This window comes from Callospermophilus lateralis, chromosome 17 (assembly GCF_048772815.1).
Source record: "Callospermophilus lateralis isolate mCalLat2 chromosome 17, mCalLat2.hap1, whole genome shotgun sequence".
Classification (NCBI taxonomy): domain Eukaryota; kingdom Metazoa; phylum Chordata; class Mammalia; order Rodentia; family Sciuridae; genus Callospermophilus; species Callospermophilus lateralis.
The window spans coordinates 8,223,836-8,245,635 of record NC_135321.1 but is presented as its reverse complement, the minus strand read 5'-3'; the positions used below and the strand labels follow the sequence as shown (position 1 = coordinate 8,245,635).

Here is a 21,800-nt window from a genome sequence, read left to right as displayed (position 1 = left end):
CCTCTTCCCTATAAAATCACATGTGCAATGAAGTCTTATGTCTGATTTATGAAATGAAATGAAAATTCTGAGTATTTGCACATTCACTATTGGACATCCACATTGATCCTAACTAACTTCCTCCAGCCTACAGAATGCCATATAGTTCATTTTCTTAGGATTTTTTTTCAGTTGGTCAGGATTGTTTACAAAATGATTGTCATTTGGATAAAGCTTGATTAAAAATTAATACACTATTTTGATCTGCCAGCATTTGAATTGACTATTGAGATGTTTTGTTTTTTAGAAAGCAAAGGTATCAAGCAAGAACCACCACTGGAAATCAAGTATAGATGAGTGTTTAGAAAATGCCCAATAGTCTATGCTTAGGAATAATCAAAACATCTCATTTTCACAACTCAAGTGATTGTTCGATCCACACTTCCTTTTAGTGAATTGGGGTCTCTTGTTCAATATGCTCACCTGATGTTCTATGATTGGATAGGAAATTCAAACCTCTTTCTTGGCTGCTTTGCTTGTGAAGCTCTACCCTTGAATTTGTTTTCCTGCTGTTTTGACTTATACCTTAGACTTCTAAGGCCTTCTTTCATCACCCAGATGATGCAGCTCTTTCCCAGAGCACGCAGGAATTTTTCCTTTCTTAGAAACTATTCAAGTTCTACTTATGCATTTATTTGTATTTTGAAAATGTTATGTTCAGTGTTTTTCTTTTAGTTTCTGATCTATAAAAGTGACTCAATAAATATTGGATAAAGAATAGAAAGGCTGGATATTTATGTATTTTTTCTCAGTGTTTAATATGTATAAAATTAAAGATCACTAAATCAAGACTTATTTCAGTGCTTATAAGAATATACTTTTACATTAAAATGTTCAGATAAGGTTTTTCAATATTTTCTATTGAATCATCTGAAATTCATATAACAGTAGAATATACTATTAGTTAAAATTATAGGGTTAGATTTAAAATATTTTAGGATTTTCTCTTAGTCATTAGAAGAAAATTAGTGGGATGCCATTTCATTTAAAAAAAATCTTGGAATTTTCAAAAATAAACTATGAAAACATAAAATAGTGTCTATTTTTTCATTATTTTAACTTGCTTTTAGATGAATGCCCTTAAGATGATGGATTTTTCATGTGATTCTTGGAAAATAATATGACGGATAATTTTACAAAATGAAAATTAAATAAAACTCCTATACTTTCTATGATGTTCTTATTTTCACAGGACCTTTAACTTTTATATGGATCATGAACAGATATTAAATGATCGGCACATCTATTCAGATTTATTAAGATCTAAAACTACCTGCGAGGGCAGGGCCGCCTGGAGCAGCTGCGCATGCGCCGCAGGGAGAGGCCAGGCGCGCGCCCTCCGGGTGCGGCCGTCGGGGAACTTTCCCTAGGGATCCCGAGGCCGTGTCCGCCTCAGTCTCTCTGGTACAGGCGCCCCGTGGGAGTTTCTGGTTGGAGACTGGTCACTTTGTCCTCGGGTCCCCGGCCCCCTTCCACAGCCGCCGAGCTGCGAGGGGACGGCGCTGGCTCCGGGGAGCCGCTCCACAGTGGCGTCGTGGCCGGACCGGGCCGCCGCCCCCAGGGCGCTCTCGCCGGGTCAGCTGTGTCCACGCAGCTCCGCGGGCTTTTCTGTAATCGCGGTTCAGGGTTCCTTCGCCTGGCCCGAGGGAGGAGTGGCCCCCGGGGAAGGCGGTGCCCAGGGCTGGGCCGCGCCTCCCTGCTCCGCCCTCTGCCTCCGCCCTCCGCCTGGGCTCCTCTCTGCCTCCGCCCTCTGCCTCCGCCGGCCCGAGGTTCTGGGCAGGTTCTGCAGCGCTCTTCACTACTGAGCTATCCCTGCTTCCCGTTATGGGTCCTTGGGGTTTCTGTCTTCATGGTTCGGTTTTTGCAGGTTACAGGTGTCCGGAAACTTGGCCCTTCTTCCAGGCCCTCGGATGTGTTGACACTCACTTGTTCATAGTAGTCCCTAAGGTCCTTTGTCACTGGCACCACTGGAAGTCTCTCTTTTCCTTTATGATTTTGCGGGTTCAGGCCCGTTTTCTTCCTGTTATCCTGTCTAAGGATTCATCAACTTTGTTTATTTTTCTAAAACCAACTCTTGGTTTCACTTACGATTTGTGCTTCCTTTTCTTTCCTTTTTTCCTTCAGTCTCTTTCATTTATTTCTGTTCTCATCATTATTATTTCTTTCCTTCGATTCATTTTGAGTTCGGTTTGTTGCTCCTTTTATAGTTCCTTAAGTTATGTTGTTGTTTATTTGTAATCTTTCTCTTTCTTTGCTGAGTTGCTAATAGCTATAAACCTCCATCTTAATATGGCTTTTGGTGTATCAGGTTTGGGTATTTGATTTTTCCATTTTCATTAGTTTCAAGAAATTTTTGAATGTATATTTTGATTTCTTTATTGACTCATTGGTAAGTCAGGAGCTTGTTTATTTCATACACACACACACACACACACACACACACACAATATTTAAATTTTACTATTGACTTCTAGTTTTATTCCATGGTGGCCACAGAACACATGCAATGTTTTGATTTGTTGTGAACTTCTTGAGACCAATTTTTTTTTTTTTTTTTTTTTTTTGGTCTATCCTGGAGCATGTACCTTGTGCTGATTAGAAGAATATGAATTCTGGAGCTGCTGGATGCAGTGTTCTGTTAGGCCCATTTGGTGAATAGTGTCACTTAACTCTGATGTTTGTTAATTTTTTTAACTTAACCCTCTTATTTATTGACTTTTTTTTTTTTGTCTAGGTGTGTCTGTTGATGTGGGAGGGGTATTAAAATCCCCAAATATCATTATATTTGAGTCTGTCTATCTTTCCCTTTAGGTATAATTGCATTTGCTTTATTTAATTCTGTTATTGGGTACACATATGTTTCTAATTATTATTTCCTCTTATTGAATTGATCCCTTTGTCATTATGTAGTGCTCTTGTTTTCTTTTACAGTTTTGGACTTAAAGTCTATTTTATCTGCTGTAAATACAGCTACTCTTCCTTGCTTGCGATTTGCCTTTGTATGGAGACTCTTTTCCCAACCTTTTACTTTTAGTACATGAGTGGCTCTTCTGGTAGAGTTTCTTAGGGGAATGTATGCTTGATTCTTTTTAAAATCCATTTGACTGATCTATACCTTTTGACTTAGGAATTTATTTCATTTACATTTGAGGTAACTAAGCAAATGTTTACCACTTTCTAACCATTTTAATTGTTTTGTATTATTTTGTATATTATCTTTCCTTTCCATCTTATTCTTTATTTTTGCAGCTTTGTAGTTTTCTTCAGTGATAAGGTTGGATTCTTCTCCTTCTTTTGTATCCACTTTGCCAATGAGTATTTTTTAATATGATTTTATGATGGTAGTTATCATCTTTTCATTTCCAGATGTTGAACTTTAAGCATTTCTTATAGGGCCTGCCCAGTGATGATGAATTCCATCATTGGGAATGGGAATTTCGGGCAAAAAGTCAACAGTTTGTGTTTTTCCCTTGATACGTTTAATAGACAAATAAGGTCCAAAGTTAGTAACATGAGACAAGATGATAGGAATGTTTACATAGGGCTTTAGTCCAGGACTTTTGTATTTTACTCAAGTTTTCAAACAAGTAGAATTTTCTTTTTAAAGTTCCTTAAATGAACATGTCCTGAACATTGTGTGTGTGTGTGTGTGTGTGTGTGTGTGTGTGTGTGAGAGAGAGAGAGAGAGAGAGAGAGAGAGAGAGAGAGAGATGGACATTGCTGTCCATCACATGCTGCTTCTTTGTGCTCTTTTGACAATTACATGTGTCACATGCTGCTTCTTTGTGTTCTCTGTGTTTAGCTAGAGAGAATACAGGCTGAAAATACATTGGAATGGGACAAGAGAGAGTTACTAGAAACTGAAAAACAAGGATTGGAGAGAGAAAATAGAAGGCTAAAGGTCCAGGTGAAAGAAATGGAAAAGCTCCTGGACAGGAAAAGCAGATTAAGTGAAAGCTTTCAAGGTCCTGATTTCAAGACATCCTACAGTGAACTACAGGAAAAGAACAAGGTAGGGAGCTCGGGGAAGCACCTATTCCCTCACCCTGTGCTCCCCTCTGACGCCTGCGCACCTGCTGCCTTTACCAGTCCACGCTAAGTCTTAACTTCCCATTTTGCCCTCTAATAAATGATAGCTTGAACTTTTCCTCATTTTGATAGATAGCAGTAATATTCAGATGAAACACTGTGACGAATTTTGGATGAAGATGTTAAGAAATAACAAGTCCTTCTTTTTGATAAATAATTTACAGATGTTTAAATGTACTTTCAGTGACAGAACTATAGTTAAAAATCTGTGTCATTGACTATCAGTTTGCTACCAAATACATACTACTTCTATTTTTTCCTATTAAAACATCTATAGAATGTTAATGTTCAAATCTATTTTTCACTCAGTATTTTTAACAGTTTGAAAAGTGAATGTATAAGTTCATGTTTTTGATTTATATAACTAATTCATACTCATACAAACTCTAAGAGCAAAGTGACCAGAAAAATTTAATTTGATGTAACTGTTCAGTTCTTTTATGATTTTAAGGATGTATTGCAAATATAGTATTAAATTGCATTAGTATTTCATGACTTGACAATACAAATTTTTAAAGCCAAATGTCGTAGTCAGTGATCATTAGTTTGTATGATACAGACTCATGAACCATCTTAATGGCATGTGACATTCTGAAATACATATAACTAATAAATCTATAGAGAATTATTTTGCAGATTTCTACTTCTAAAATCACACAATATTTTATCATTTATAGAATGTGGTTTCGTTATCCAAATTTGTCTTCCTATTTGATTCATTGAAAGAGGACAAGCATTTGTTCATGTATTTTCTGTGTCAGCAACTGCTCTAGAGGGATAATGGGAAGATGAATGGATCACTGTCCCTCTGCAGCATGAGTTTGGAGTTTACATAGGGACACACATACATAATTGATAATCAATGACTCATTGTGTTTATTGCTAAGAATGAAGTCTAACTGAAACATAGATGAAGAAGAAATACATTCTATTTAATTGTGTCTAATTGTGACATATTTCTAGTTATGCAGAAATGTCACAACATGAAATGTGCCAGTTAAGAAATATGAGGGTTAACAGGGACTCTTAGGAGCAGTCATAGGTGATGTGTTCTTTCATAAAGACCCACTGTAGCCAGATCTGCACTCTTTGGAACCAATATAGTTCTTTCAAACCAGGCGGAAGTTGGTGACTGTGAGTATTTTAGAAGACTCAGACCTTCCAAATCAGTGGGTGTGCTCATCATTTAAAAGACTGTACAATTGCTTAAGTTTATATTATGGTGATGGTAACAGAGAGTTTTGGTGAATTTAACTCTCTTCATTAAGAATTCAGACTTACTGCAAAAGAACCAAAAGAGGAACCAAAAGAATTACTTTTCATGTAGCAGTCGCTGGTCAAAAGCCTTGGTGCCTCGTGGAAGTCCAAAATATCAATATTTATATGTCCTGAAATGTTAAATAAATCAGAATTCTCCAAAAACATACCAAAGTCCAGGGAATAATGTAGATTCAGTTGTAAAACAAAGCCAGACTGTAGTTTTAACATCAGCACAATAGGATGGCTTGCTCGCTCTATCTATCTATCTATCTATCTATCTGCCTACCTACCTACCTACCTACCTACCAATCAATCATGAGTAGGAACATCATATCTGTTTCTTCTCTATACATCCCTGTATGTGAGTGTGGACCACATGAGGCTTATGTGTAGACTCATGTACATGAGTACCGTGTCTATATGTGTGTATGAATGTTCTACACAAGTGAGTGCTGGCAGGGGAGGAACACTACAGTAAACATCACACAATTATTGCTCTCTCAAAAATATATGAGGTTTCTTACCACATGACATTTACATCTACTCACACTTGCTGAATGTCTGTGGCTGACTGAAACTGAAACTACTTGCTTCTTATAGAAATCTCCATATCAGGGATGATGATAGAGTTTGTAGAGTGCTTGCCTCACATGCACAAGGCCCTGGGTTCAATCCCCAGCACCAAAAAAAAAAAAAAAAAACCCCAAACCCGAAATCTTCATATCAATGAATTTTTAAAAATCTTTGAGTTTTATTAATCTTAATGTTCAATAAAATTTTTATATATCCATAATAATTCAAAAAGCATATTTCACCCTGTTTTTTTTTTACTTTTTAAATTTAGTTTAGTGTTACAGGAAATGTTTTAAAAATGTCAATGTTTTAGAAAACATACTACTGTTTTAAAAATGCCTCTCAATTTTAAATTGAACTACTAATTAAAAACAAATATTATTCTTCATGTGATATTATCTCTTTCATGTCCATTTGGTAATTGCTTTAATAAACTATCTTTGAGTAATTTTCTATTTTTTCAATCTTCTACAATTTACAAAAAATAGTGGCACAAAGAACTTTTCATATTGGGAAATCATCATTCTAGCAGTAATTAATTTTAAAGCATAAACCACCACTATATTTTTTTGTAGAAAAATCTTTGCATCTTTTGATTCCTTGTGGATATTGGAAATAGTGATACTATTCTGTTGTCAGTGAAAGTAGTAGTAGTGAGGCATCAGAGAACAATGACTCAGACAAGAGAACTTTGGAGGCAGTATTGAATACTCTTCTCAGAATACAGCCCTCATTTTATTTATTTATTTTTAAAAATTTATTTATTTATTGTAATTTGTTGTATATGACAGAAGAACACATTTCAATTTATAGTACCCATATAGAGCACAAATTTTCATGTCTCTGGTTGTATATAAAGTAGAGTCACACCATTCGTATCTTTATAAATGTACTTGGGGTAAAGATGTCCACCTCATTCCACCAGGTTTTCTATCCCCCTTCCCCATTTCTTCCCGTCCCTCCCCTTTGCCCTATCTAAAGTTCCTCAGTTCCTCCCATGCTCTCCTCCCCATCCCCATTATGGATTAGCATCCTCATATCAGAGAAAACATTTGGTGTTTGTTTTTTGGGGATTGGCTTACTTCACTTAGTATACTATTCTTTAGCTCCTTCCATTTACATGAAAAATGCCATGATTTTATTCTCTTTTAATGCTGAGCAATAGTCCATCATGTATATATACCACATTTCTTTATCTATTCATCTACTGAAGGACATCTAGGTTGGTTCCACAATTTGGCTATTGTGAATTGTGTTGCTATAAACATTGATGTGGCTATATTACTATAGTATGCTGTTTTTAAGTCCTTTGGGTATAAACTGAGGAGTGGGATAGCTGGGTCAAATGGTGGTTTCATTTCCAGTTTTCCAAGGAATCTCCATGCTGCTTTCCATATTGATTACACCAATTTGCAATCCCACCAGCAATGTGTGAGTCTGCCTTTCTTTCCACATCCACGCCAACATTTATTGTTGTTTCTATTCTTAATAGCTGCCTTTCTGACTGGAGTCAGATGAAAAAGTAGTTTTGGTTTGCATTTCTCTAATTGCTAGAGATGTTGAACATTTTTTCATATATTTGTTGACTGATTGTATTTGTTGATTGATTATATATCATCTTCTGAGAAATATTTGTTCAGTTCCATGGCCCATTTATTGATTGGGTTATTTGTATTTTTGGTGTTAAGGTTTTTGAGTTCTTTATATATCCTAGGGATTAGTGCTCTGTCTCATGTATGTGTGGTAAAAATTTGCTCCCATTCTGTAGGCTCTCTGTTCACCTCACCGATTGTTTATTTTGCTGAGAAGAAGCTTTTTATTTTGAATTCATCCCATTTGTTGATTCTTGATTTTATTTCTTGTGCTATAGAATTCTTATTAAGTTTAAGGTCTGGTATAGTGATGCTACCTGCTTCACTCTTCTTGCTCAGGATAACTAGCTATTCTGGGTCTCTTTGTTTTCCAGATGAATTTCATGACTGCTTTTTCTATTTCTATGAGCAATGTTATTGAGATTTTGATTGGAGTTGCATTAAACCTGTATAGTATGGCCATTGTGACAATATTAGACATTTAGGGTTTTGTCACAATATACAGAAATGGTAAGTTTAATTATTATATATAATATAAATATGTTTACAAAAAGTTCTACAGTTTTTGATGGTGGACAGAGAACTGGGGGTGAGGTGTAGGATGAGATGGTGAGGGGGTAGAAGGTGAGGATATAGAGTTATTAGATCTTAGAAAGCATGAAAGAAGAATCTAAAGAAGTTGGTGAGTAACAAAAGAAGAGACAGAAAGTGATTTGGGGAGACAAGTGGGAAGACAGTAGAGTACAAAAAACAAAGAAACATAAATATTAAGAAAAGTAAATAATGTAAAAATAGGAGATAAAAGAATATACAACACCACTGTAATATACTATTCAGACTTCCCAGTAGTACCCTATTCATGAAAAGTACTTGGTTTCACAAATGTTGGGGATATGAGGGTGGGAGGAGAGGGAGGGAGGGGGGGGAGAGAGAGAGAGAGAGAGAGAGAGAGAGAGAGGGAGAGAGAGAGATATCTCGAAGGAAGATACAAGGATTGTTTTGGTTGGATATAAGTATCTTTCCAGCTTCCCTTCATATGCAATAGGTGGGGTTGTCTGTTGTTTCCTGGTATCTCCACCCTCAGAATTATGAACGTTATTAGGGTGGGAGGGTTGGTCTCAGGGGTATGGCTCCTGGAGGTGAGGTATATTACTTGTAGTCCCTGATGGGAGACTGTACCACAGAGACCTTCTGTGGAGCCTGCTTCTGTGATATGGGTGCTTGGTCTTATCTCTATATCACTGTGGACCTCATAATTCCTGGTCTCTAATTTAGTCTCTAAACTGTATCTCACTCATGCTCTCCTTTTCTAGTTCCCAATCAGGAACCTTTCTCTCTGGAGATCTTGTGGGATGAGCTCTGGGTGCTGCACACCTGTCATGGAGAGCTGTTTTATATTGGGCAGTCACTGCATGGAATTAGTGGCTGCCAGGGAGTGGGGGGGAGTTCCCCAACTTGGTATCTGTCCACCCAGTGTTCCAAACAGGGAGTTGACCCAACTAAAGATGGTAACAAAGGTGTCCCAAGATGAAAACAGCTGCTTTCAGTGATAGGATGTTGGGTCGGGTGGGGCTAGGCTGTGGCGTTGAGCCATGTGTTCAGAGATGCAGCTCTGTGGTGTGCAGTGTTGTGGCTGATGGTTGCTTCCAGATCCTGTATGATGTCCCTAGGTTTAGGCAGGCTACCATGTGTAGAGGACTATGGCAGCTGTAGAGTCCCAAGATGGAGGTGACTAGGGGAAATCCCACATTGGTAAATGGGGGTCCACACAGGATGGAAGCTGGAGTTCCTGAGCATGGGTAGTGGCCAGGTGTCCTGTATGGGAGCAGCTGTTGGAAGTCCTTTATCACTTGCAAAGAAACAGTATTCCCACTACTTGAATCCTAGTTCTCGAATGACACAGAATGCAGCCTCCCTTTAGCCTGCAATCTTGAATCCGCCTCAGAGCCCTCATTTTAAATGATAATAAGAATGTTGGAGAACTAACTTTATAAAAACATTAGTAAATCAAGGTGTATATTTTAAATAGAAAACAATTGGGTATACTTGAAACTTTGGATGCACAGGCATTAGGAAATTATGTTGGTGATGCATGATTATTAAAATATTAATTTCATGCAAAATATTTCAGAAATCTACCTATACTTATGAATATACAAAAATAATCCTATTGGAATAGTTGATAAGATTTAGTATTTAAAAATTTTTCAGTATATTTCATAAAATCTGAACTTAATAATCTAAACTCTCTTTTAGAAAATGTTCTTACCTTTCGTTTAAGATCCAAGTGACTAAAAAGTTTAAGTATATCAAAAATTGTAGCAATATAGAAAATGGTGTGTACATGTCACATTGTGGTGTGAAAAGAAACTACTAATGCTATTTTTTAGCTCTTGTTTTTTGAATTTCTATGCTATGATTATAATACATATTTATTATGTTGGTACAATAGCATGTCTATATAATAGAATAAATGTATTTTAAAGATTAACTTATAATATTATACAAACATAAAATGAACATGTCAGTTATTTTACTTAACTCATTACTTGACAAAGGAATCATTAAGTTATCTGAATCAGTTCAAAGGAGATTGTAAATATTAGAAATTGAGGCATAAAAGGATGCTGAAAGAAAAAAGTGCTTAACAGATGAAAAATTGACTCTTTGATAGTATGTAGTAAGGTAAGATGTCAGAAAAAAATCCCCTGCAAGTGTATGGATGAGATTAATTTGCATTGCTATGGATTATCTATATATTGTATACAATAAAGCATAAAGATATTCAAAGTTCCTGGGCTATATAAAATCAGCAAATACTACCTGGAGGAATTTATTAGACACAATTACAAGAAATCTATATTGAGCATCTCAAAGTCGCTCATAATTTTTTTTTTCTTTTTTTTAATTAAAAAATTTTTAGTTGTTGATGGAACTTTATTTTATTTACTTATTTTTATGTGGTGTTAGGAATTGAACCCAGTGCCTCACGTGTGAGACAAGCACTCTACCACTGAGCTACAACTCCAGCCCCTCATAATTTTTCTTGATAATTATTTGATATTTGTTTAATAACCCTTTATATAGTAACATATCAACAAACCCTTAGGGAGTGTTACTTTGGACTAGGGATGGGCAAATATTTTTTTGTAAATGTCAAGATTGTGAATATATTAATATAAGTTAGGCCATATAATTTCCTGTTGCATTTTTAAAAAATCATAAGCTTTTAAATATGTGGAAAATATTTTTCATTCATGAGAGGTATGCAGAGAGGTCTGGAGCGGAAATCTGTGTGAGATATAGCTACAGAACCCCTGTTCAAGACCAGAAGTTGATAACATTGAATGCCTGGGACGGGCCAAGAGGGACCATGTGTGACAGAGCCAGGTGCACCTCAGCAGGGTCAGCAGCACTTCCATTTTACACACTTTCTTTCTCACAGTAGGCTTTAAAAACAGCCAAGGAATGAAGGAATTTGTAGTATAAGGCCAGCCATAAAGTGGTACCTGGATCATAATACTGGAAGAAGAAGTTGAACGGCTTTTCATAGATTTGCTTTGAGAGGAAAACGGGCTCTAGAAGTCAGTATGAATGGATACCCAAAGCTAACAGAGTGGACAGGCATAGACAAAAGGGAGTTTCAAGAACAAATGGTAATCCTGGAGTTAAAGCCAACCATTTTTCCCAGGGTGTGGGGCAAGGAAAAAAGAATCTTGGGTCTTTGGCTGCTCAGATCCTAGAGTCTTACACTCTTACCCTCATTTTCTTCCGGTTATTCACTTTGAGCTTCCAGGACAGAGAATAACTGTGAGAAGACAAATCAGAAGAAAGAAAATAACCAGTGGGTTTTGTGACCACTAGAGAGAAGAAGACATAATAACCAAAATGCATGACCTAATATTTATCAAGACAAGTCCCAAGGTTTGGGTAATGCAGATCAGTAGAATTGCAACTCTCAGCCGTTAGTTATTTTTGATATGATATCTATGACAAATGCTGATTTGCTTTATTCAATGTAGAACTCTATCTCTTGCATTTATGATACCATAATTCTTCTGTTGATGCATACACTCTTTCCCTTCTATTGCGAATTATATTATTTTTAAATGAGAAGTTATTGGGAAAAAATGGTCAGTATTCTTGTGGGTAAAACTCTGTGAACTAGTCAACGTGCCTCTCATGAAATGATTTGGAAGCTTGTTTTCTTAGATGAACTCAGCTACTGAATCCCTTCATTTAGGTCACATAATGGGTCACTTTCAGAAAGCTAATGCAGCAGGGCAGTAATTGATGTGTCTAAGGAAAATGATGAATTAATTTAAAAGTTGAAAGCCTGTCAAATCAGTTCCTAATTGATGTGCTACTGATGGTTCCAGATTCAAGGAATGACATTATATTTACTTTGTTCAGTAACTTTGGCTTCAAATACATTTATTTTGTTTTGTAAAATGTTTAATATTAAAACTCAGTCCCTACTGCAGTGTTTGTCATATGCTTATAAATGTGTCAAGTGGATAAGTCCATTCATGCATTTATACTTCCATTTTCATTACATAAATGTGAATATATATCTTAATCTTTAATTCCTACATCTCCCATTTATTTGCATAACAAGGCAAATGCTATAAATCTTTAATATTATTGGAGTCTCATATTATCCTTTAAAATTTCTATGTGTACCAGACAAATGATATGGTGTCCCATATCAATTTAAAATGCAATTTTTGACATTTTAATCATTCATATTTTGTTTTATAATTTCATGAAATTTCACAATATAAATTATTACATTCAAGTACAAAATGATGTCTTTCTGCTTTTGATATGACTAGCATACTAGACTAGCAATAACCCACTATTTATTAAAGCATGATTAGTAATTTGCATAAAATTGATTTTTTGATTTAAAGGATAAGAAAAATATTTACATTTCAAGTTAAGAGGTCATAAAACTGTAGTCACAAAAGTTTTGTTTTAATTTTTTAAATTAAAACTACATTAATAAAAACCCAAGCAATTTGAACCGACCTGAACCATTTATTATTTTTGACTTTTTACTCAATTGAAATCACAGAACATAAAATTAATTATTTTAAACTGAAAAATTAGTGACATTAACTACTTTCACATTGAGTAACCACCACCTCTACCTAATTCAAAAAGCATGTTTATTGCTCCAAAAGGAACCCCCCAGGGAGCTGTATGGACCTGCTCCTCCTCCCAGCCCTGGCAGTCACCACTAATGGCATTAAGCCCACTTTTGCTTGCATATTGGCATTTGTACACCTTCTATGCAGAAATTACACTTAAACACTTTGTGTGTATTGGGCGGTTTGTAGTTTTTCTGTTGAATTAAATGAATTCTTCATATATTCTGAACACCAAGCTATGGTAAGATATATGACTTGTGAACATTTCCTCCCAGTTTTATGCTATATTTTTACTTTCTCAGTAGTGTCTTTCAGTGAATGCTGTTTTGCATTTTGATGAATCCCAATCTATTTTTTCCTTTCATTGTTTGTGTTTTCTTATCTAAGAATCCATTGCTGAATCCAAGATTTATCCCTATGTTCTCTTCCAAGACCTCTGCATTTTTTCCTGTTATATTTAGATCATTGATCCACTTTAGTTAATTTTTGCATATGGTGTGAGATTGCACTATAGCTATTATTTTGCATGTGGATATTCTGTTGCCTCAGCACCAATTTTTGTACAGTTTATTCTTTCTGCCTTCAAATGATCTTGGCATCTTTTAAAAAACAATTTGCCCATAGATGGATAGGATTATTTCTGGATGCAATTCCATTATGTTGGCATATGTATTTTTCTGTGAGTACCTACACTTTTTAGATTGTTATTCATTTGTTGAAAGTTTTGAAATCAGGAAGTGTTAAATTTTCCAGTTTTTGCTCTTCTGTTTTCAGTATCATTTTGGAAATCCAGCCCTGTTAAAAATTAACGTGAAAACATTTGCCATTTGGTTTTTTTTTTTTTTTTTTTTGGAGGGGGGGATTGGCTAACTTCACTTAGCATTATCTTCTCCAACTGCATCCATTTACCTGCAAATGCCATTATTTTATTCTCTTTTATTGCTGAGTAACATTCCATTGTGTATATATGCCACATTTTTTAATCTATTCATCTACTGAAGGGCATTTAGTTTGGTTCCACAGTTTAGCTTATTGTGAATTGTGCTGCTATAAACATTGATGTGGCTGTGTCCCTGTAGTATATTGTTTTTAAGTCCTTTGGGTATAGATCAAAGAGAGGGATAGCTGGGTCAAATGGTGGTGCCATTCCCAGTTTTACAAGGATTTTCCATACTGCTTTCCATATTGGCTGCACCAGCTTGCAGTCCCACCAGCAGTATATGAGTGTGCCTTTTTCCCCACATCCTTGCCAACACTTATTGTTGTTTTTCTTCGTAATAGCTGCCATTCTGACAGGAGTAAGATGGTATCTTAGAGTAGTTTTGATTTACATTTCTCTAATTGCTAGTGATGATGAACATTTTTTCATGTATTTGTTGATTGATTGAATATCCTCTTCTGAGAACTCTCTGTTCATGTTCTTGGCCCATTTATTGATTGGGTTATTTTTTTTTTTTTTTGGTGTTTAGATTTTTGAGTTCTTTATATATCCTATAGGTATAAGGTGACTGACTCATAGTTGGGAGTCATGGGTTGGGAGAGGGAGCATGGGCGGAATAGATAAACTCTAGATAGGGCAGAGGGGTGGGAGGGGAAGGGAAGGGGCAGGGGGTTAGCAATAATGGTGGAATGTGATAGACATCATTATCCAAAGTACATGTATGAAGACATAATTGATGTGAACATACTTTATATGCAGAGATATGAAAAATTGTGTTCTATATGTGTAATAAGAATTGTGATGCATTCCACTGTCATGTATTTAAAAATAAAAGCAATTAAAAATAGAAAATAAAAAATAAATTTTATGAAACAAAAATATTAATGTGAATCTGAGGATCAGCATTGTCACTTTTGCAAACAAAGACTGGTGGGATTTTGATAGGGACTGCACTGAAGATGCAGAGTACTTTGGGGAGTACTGATGGTTTAACAATATTAAGTGTTCTTACCTGTGAATATGGGATGTCACTTCCACTTATTTTAGCAATGGATTATCATTTTCAGTGTATAAATTTTCACTGCCTTGTTTAAATTTATTTCCACATAATTTATTTTTTAGGATGGTACTGGAAATAGGATTTGTTTTTTAATTAATTTTTGGATGGTTCTTTGCTCAGGCATAGAAGGATAAGTAATTTACATGTGTTCACCTGGTTCCCTACAACTTTGCTGGATTTGTTTATCAATAAGATATTTTTAATGGTCTTTTGTTGGTTTTCAGTTGTTGTTCTTGGTGTTTTCCATATATAAGATCTTTATCAGTGAGTAGGGATAGTTTTACTTCAGCCTTTGCAGTTTGGGTGTTTTCTTTCCTGGTGTCTCTGGCTAAAATCTGCCATCACTGTTGGACAGCAGAGGTGGAAGCCAGCTGTCTCAGGGAGACAGCTTTAAGGCTCCACTGTGGATTATTAGGTCAGCTGTGGGTTTTCATATGTTGCTCACTATGTTGAGAAAATTCCTCCCAACCTTTTTTCTAGTTTATTGAGGATTTTCTTTTCTCTCCTTAGGGTGTTGGACTTTGTCCAATGCTTTTTTGCATCAACTGAGATGATGATGTATTTTTTCACCTTAATTCTATTAATGTGGTGTTCTCTGGTAGGTGTTTTTTTCTGTTTTGTTTTGTTCTGCAGTGCTGTGAGTGAACCCAGGACCCTGTGCAAACCCGGCACACTCTCTACCAGTGAGCTACATCTTCAGCCCTGATGTATTTAATGTGATTGATTTTCTTACCACCCTGGCATTCTTGGATGTATCATATTCACTCATAATGTAAAATTCTTTCAAGATGTTGCTAAATTTTTTTTGCAACTATTGTGTTTAGGATCTTTACATCATTCATAAAGTATGTTAGAGGTAGATTTATTTCCTTGTGTTGTCTGACTTTGGATCGGGTAATGTTGAGCATTAAAGGACAAGAAAAGATGCCACAGAGATTCAAGTTGTTTTTTTCTGGATGCAGTGATTCCTTGACTCTGGAAACCTGTGACTGTGTTCCAGAATTCCAACACAGTTGATTGCACCTACTTCCCTTAATTTTTATACGCTTGAAGCTACCTACTTTGCCATATTTTGCTGGCATCCTGTGGCATACATTATTTGTCTTAGAAAAAACTGGATAAATATCTCCAAAGCCTCTGTATGCTTTCTGTTTACTTAGGCCACCTCATGATTTAGCTGGAATTTTTGTATAAATGACATTGCCTTTAAAAAATATATTTTCCTCTGACTTTTTAAAGATACAGCATCTGGTATTATGATAATCACAACTTACTGTGACAGAAATCAGTGTGATAGGTTTTGCTCCTTATTAAGTTCAAATAATTATATCTATTAAAATTGCTATAGCATGCAGTGATTTAACATGGAATGCGATACATAGTTGTACATATAAAATTCACATCATTGGGTTTCACTTAAATTTACTGAGTTGTGTGTTTGTATACTACTCTTCAATATGTTAGTTTTGTTTAAATGGACCTGTATGTATTTATCTAGATCAGATTTGTAATATGGCTGCTGTAGTTGGCAATCATTACATGTTAGGTAATGATTGATGGTTCATGGTTGCTCACACTGGAATAGAACTGAGTGAGGTGGTGCATACCTGTAATCCCAGCAACTTGAGAAACTGAGGCAGGAGGACTGCAAGTTTGAGGCCATCCTCTGCGTCTTAATGAAGGCCTCAATAACTTAGTGGGACCCTATTTTAACATAAAAAGTAAAGAGGGCTGGGAATGTGATTCAGTGGTAAGATGCCCTCTTGGTTGAATCCCCAGTACCACAAGTAAATAAATAAGTAAATTGTATGCACTAGAATCTCCACAGTGACTAATTTGAACAGATTGCTTTTACCCCATCTATGTGGCACCAAAGATAAATTTTCACATGGCAGAAAACAAACAAAGAATGACTAAAGAGAAGAGGAGAAAGAAAGAAAACAAGTGGAGGAAGGAGGGAAGAAATGAGAAGGAATAAAGGAAACAAAAAGTAAAGGAAAGTGTAACAAAAGAAAAATAGAGCAATTAAGCAATTAATACATTATAGGATCTGTTTTTGTAAACTTTTAAATAAAAGTTTAAACTCTTTTCTTCTCAGAATAGTTATTTCCATCAATATGCCTTCCTTCCCAAATGTTAAATAAATATCTAAATTAAATGTGAATTATTCCTTACTAGACATGATTGCCCAATGATGTAGAGCCAGTTTCTCCAGGTCATGCTTTAACATATTTTTGTTCAAAAGGTAAAAACATATACTTTGGGAGACTATGTTAGATATGAAGGAACCTCACGTTATTTTGTCACTAAAGTGATGCCACCATTTCTTTTCAGTAGATATAGAATGTGGCTGAAAAAACTCTCATTCCAAGTTTATTAGAATGCAGTATATTTTAAAAAATGGTTGTTGGTTAGTTCAGAGGTTGTGAAGTCAGTTCATAAGTCAACCCACAGAAGTCAAGGCCTTCCAGCTATGTGCAGGTGTTCAGCTTCATTTTTGATGGTGATAAGTACCATGATAGCCTGAAAATAAGACAGGGCTAGCTGAATATAGGGGCAGTAACAGTGCATCTCCAGGGACTTAAGTAGCTTCTGAACCTCAGCAGCTTCTTCAGTTACTTTGTGATACTTGGCATTCACTTTATCTTTCTTTTTAAATAAGACTTAATTGGAAAAAACTCAGATAAAAATTATTTTGGGGAGGGGTGATGCAGGTAAATAGATTACTTTGTATAAATTTTTTATATAAAAATAGGAAAATGGTTAAATTTTAATGAAAACCAGTTAGTGTGCAAAATGTACAGAACCTTCTTAGAATTTTTAGGTAGTGTGGCAGAATGGTGTGAGCATCGATTAGTATTAAATGAATTTGGCTAAGGTTGATTTCCTCATGGTAGTAAGGCCTATTAAAACATGAAAGTAGGATGTAATTTTATTTATCATCTTCATTCATCATCATCAGTCATTGTGGACTGAATTGTGCTTTACTACTGAGCTACAACCCCAGGCCTTTTTAGTCTTTATTTTTAGACAGGGTCTTGCTAAGTTGCTGTGGGTCTCATTCAATTGCTAAAGCTGACCTTGAACTTGTGATCCTCCTGTGTCATCTTCCTGAGTCACTGAGAGTGCAGGTATGTGCCATCATGCCCAGATAGAACAATTTAATTTTATATTACTTCCTAAATTTACAAAGCTTTAGGAATGACCTAAGGAAAGCAGGAAGACCAGGGGTCACGAGAGAGCTTCTAGTGCAACAGACATAGGTGCATATGCTGAAGGCTCACAGATGTATGGCTTCTTAAGAAGCATGTGGTCCTGAGAAGTATTTATAGGAAGTCTACTCTTTCTGCCTAGAAATGAAACAAAAATGCAAGGCTGGTTCCACTCTAGAAGACTCTACATGTTTCAGAAGCAATTCAGAAGGCAGCGCTGGGTCTGTATCCAAATTACATTGTTTGGAGCTGCTGTAGCTTCCTTAGAATCCCTTAATGTATTGTGAACCAGGGATAAGAATTGTATTAGAACCAAATGGGGAAAGAATTTGAGAGGTTGGAATAGAGAAATGAAAATTAGTTCTGGGAGCTAAATTTCAGTGTAAGTCTACTTAATATTATCAACCCAATCAATACCATTTGGTATTGTCAGAGTTATTACTGGGTATGGTGGCACAGGCCTATAATCCCCATAGCGTGGGAGGCTGAGGCAAGAGGATCCCTAGTTCAAATCCAGCCTCAGCAATGACAAGGTGCTAAGAAACTCAGTGAGACCCTGGCTGTAAAGAAAATACAAATAGGACTGATGATGTGGCTCAGTGGCCAAATGCCCCCAAGTTCAATCCTTGGTACTCCCCTCCTCTTTCCCCCCCACCAAAAAAAAAAAAAAAAAAGCAGAGCTATTACTGAACCCCAAAAAATATTTTGTAAATCTTTTTAAGAACAACAGTATGATACATACCAAAATCACTACTTTTTTCTTTGCATGCACAAAGCATTTTTCTTAATTTATTCACATCATTCAGCTACTTGATTAATTTTGCAATTTGAATCTGGAGAGAACTTCTACAAGTTAAATTAGTTGTACATGGTGTCAGTCCTAGGTTACAGAAAAGCACCTGATAAACCTATTAAAAAGAAAATTTTATTAAAGTTTTTTGATAATCTGTAAAACACCACTCCATAAGTACTATTTTAGACAGTATTTTAGATATAAAAGATACAATTACATATAAAAAATGTACATCAAAACATTTATGTTCTGTCCAATCCTTTTGACTTACTATCTAGTCCAGATGTTCTCAAAATGTGAAGCTTACATTAGTAGTAGCAGCAAATGCCCTGTCTCAGACCTCCTCTATCAGAAACTCCAGGTTTGTAGGTAGACTGTATTTTAACAAGCTCTACAGGTGGAACCTGATGCCAATGAACACCTGAGAGCCACTGACCTAAACTATATACCTGCATGTGCTGGCAGTGTCTTCAATGTGTTGTTAATGTAGGTCCTTTTCTAACATTGTCTTGGTTGTTTTAGTATACAGTGGAAGAGCTACTGGTTAACTTGTGGTTCAACTCACACGTCACAAGAACATTGGACTTATTGAAATATGAAAGGAAGATGCTCTTATTCTGGGTTTGGGCTGAATATTTGAGTACTTTTGGCCAAGTGATACACTGTGTTCATAATTTTTAAAAGAATAGCTTGCTTTAAATAGCTGAAATACCTTCTACTACCAAATCCCATGATTCCATTGTACTATCCAAAATTTAGCTACTGAGTTTAAAAAATAGCACTAAATTGGGTTCATGAAGGCAGTGTAATATTTCCTTGAATTTCAGTTTATTTTTAATAAAATGGCTGTTTGCTTCTGATACAGTTGAGAATACCCTTTCCAATTGCTGGATTTATTTCTTTTTAATTCACACAGTTAAACTTAATATGGTTGTTGACATAATTGAGAGATTTTTCATTTAATATTTCTCTGCTACTGGCCATCGCTTTCTGTTTCCCTATCATTTTATTATGCTTAATTTAATGGTATTTAAATCCCTGTAGCATTTGGCAGCCTCTCAATTTCTCTCTAAATGATAGGAAATCAGAGCAGAAAAAGCATCAATATCTCAGTAACAAGCAAAAATCATCTCTTTGCTTTTTAACCAACTTTGATTTAAAATTCTATTACATAGTCTTTTTAAAAAAGATTTTGTGGTGATGGTTCTACTTATATACAAAGTGAATAGGAAGTCAGTAAAGTTAAAGACTGATTATAGACCACATTGCTGTTTCAAATTCACTTCTTATTCCATCATGCTAAAATCAGATTACCACATGTATGTCCAGCAAAATTTACAGGGTGAAGAAAACAAATGGAATTTAGAGACAAGTGCTTTATCTGATTCCTTATCTCCCACAGGGCATTTCTTAAATCTGGATTTTCTTTTTATCTCTACCAGATAGGGTATTTTATATAATAAAAATTTAGAATTAGTAGACATATAAATTTGGGACCCAAAAGTGTGTATATTTAAAAACAAACACATAGGTAGTTTTTCGGTGTACAAAAATCAGAAAAAAAAAAATCAGTGTTCTCAAAATACATTATAACATCTTTTGTGAAAAATGTAAATAACTTTAGTTTCTTTTCTCTTTTTATTTCTTCTTTTATTTTTCTTTCTTTTTTTTTTTTTTTTTTTTTTTTTTTTTTTTTGGTACCAGGGATTGAACTCAGGGGTGCTTAACTACTACCACTGAGCTTTTATTTGAGACAGGGTCTCACTAAGTTACTTAGGGTCCTATTAAGTTGCTGAGGCTGGCTTTGAACTCAAGATCTTCCTGTCTCAGCCTCCTGAACTGCTGGAATTACAGGGGTGTGTCACCACACCCGGCACTTCTTTATTATGGAAAAGGTAGATGGCTATTTCTAACTTGGGATTATTAAATGTGTGCATATCTCTGTGTGTGTGTGTGTGTGTGTGTGTGTGTGTGTGTGTGTGTAAGTTCAGTGAGGGCAGTGATTGGAACATGTATTTTTGTGACTGATAATTTCAAATAATATATTTTTACAAATTTATAATATACCTTAGAGTTATATTTAAATAGATGTCACTAATAAAATATATTTTCCATCTTGCTGTACCCACATTTGACAATCTGGTTCTCTTTTCTGGAGGCAAGGTGGTGGTGGCTGCCGGTGGTATTGTCCTTGGCAGAGTCCAAAGAATCAGGGGAATTTGAGAAGCCTGCCAGGCCGAGGTGAGGCAGGTGCAGGGATTGGGAGCATATGGGCAAATAATTAACTGGCTGAGTCTGTATTTCAAAAATAATTTTACCTTAAGCCAGTTAAAATTAATTATCCTACCTATGCCAGATAAAATTAATTTAATTTCTCACAAAGAAACTGTTTATTTGGCACAATTGGGGTGGATATAACTGGTGTATTTTTTACCCTTGTGAGCCTATCATAATTAGTATGTTGTTGTTTGGATTAAAAAATTTAAAAACTTTGATGTATCCTTTTCTCCAGGGAATTGAGTTTTAATGTTTTCTATCTCATCTTTATATCTCAGTGAGTCACTACTTATTAGCCTGACCTGTACATATGAAAAATTCTGCTTTCATTATTTATTATTATATTTGTCTTATCTACTTTTTTACCAAACAACATGTAATCCATTTTAAGGAAAAGCCATTTTAAGCCAGTTTTTAGTTTTAATAGTTGTAAAGGAAATATATATGAAGGTGTTTTCAAACTGATGTAAAAATGTTGCAGTTTTTTTTTTCTGTGATGTAAGGGCAGTGTGAGTTTTCAACTATTGCAATCTTTCTCATTACTTATTTCACATGTGTTAGCAAGATATAATCCACAAAGAACTCAAGAAAAATATATGACATAATTTTATAAAAGATGCACAATATGTTCTTAGATATAAGAAATTTCATGTAAATTCAGATAGCATCTACTATCATTTGTTTACCCAATTATCTAACAAATAACTGGTGGGAAGGGAGGGATGGGAAAGACTGATCAATGGCTATAAAATTGCAGTTAGGAATAAAAAGTTCTAGTGTGCTTTTGCAGAGTAGGATGACCTTGATTAATA

At 35.4% G+C, this 21,800-nt stretch overlaps 1 protein-coding gene across 1 annotated transcript in view; it reads left to right on the top strand.

Moving 5' to 3' along the window:
* Nucleotides 1-21,800, top strand: part of Ccdc102b (coiled-coil domain containing 102B) — a 192,285-nt gene that overhangs the window by 92,175 nt on the left and 78,310 nt on the right. The window contains 1 exon segment of the mRNA XM_076837329.2: nt 3,842-4,051. Within this exon segment, the coding sequence (XP_076693444.2) occupies nt 3,842-4,051 (210 nt within the window).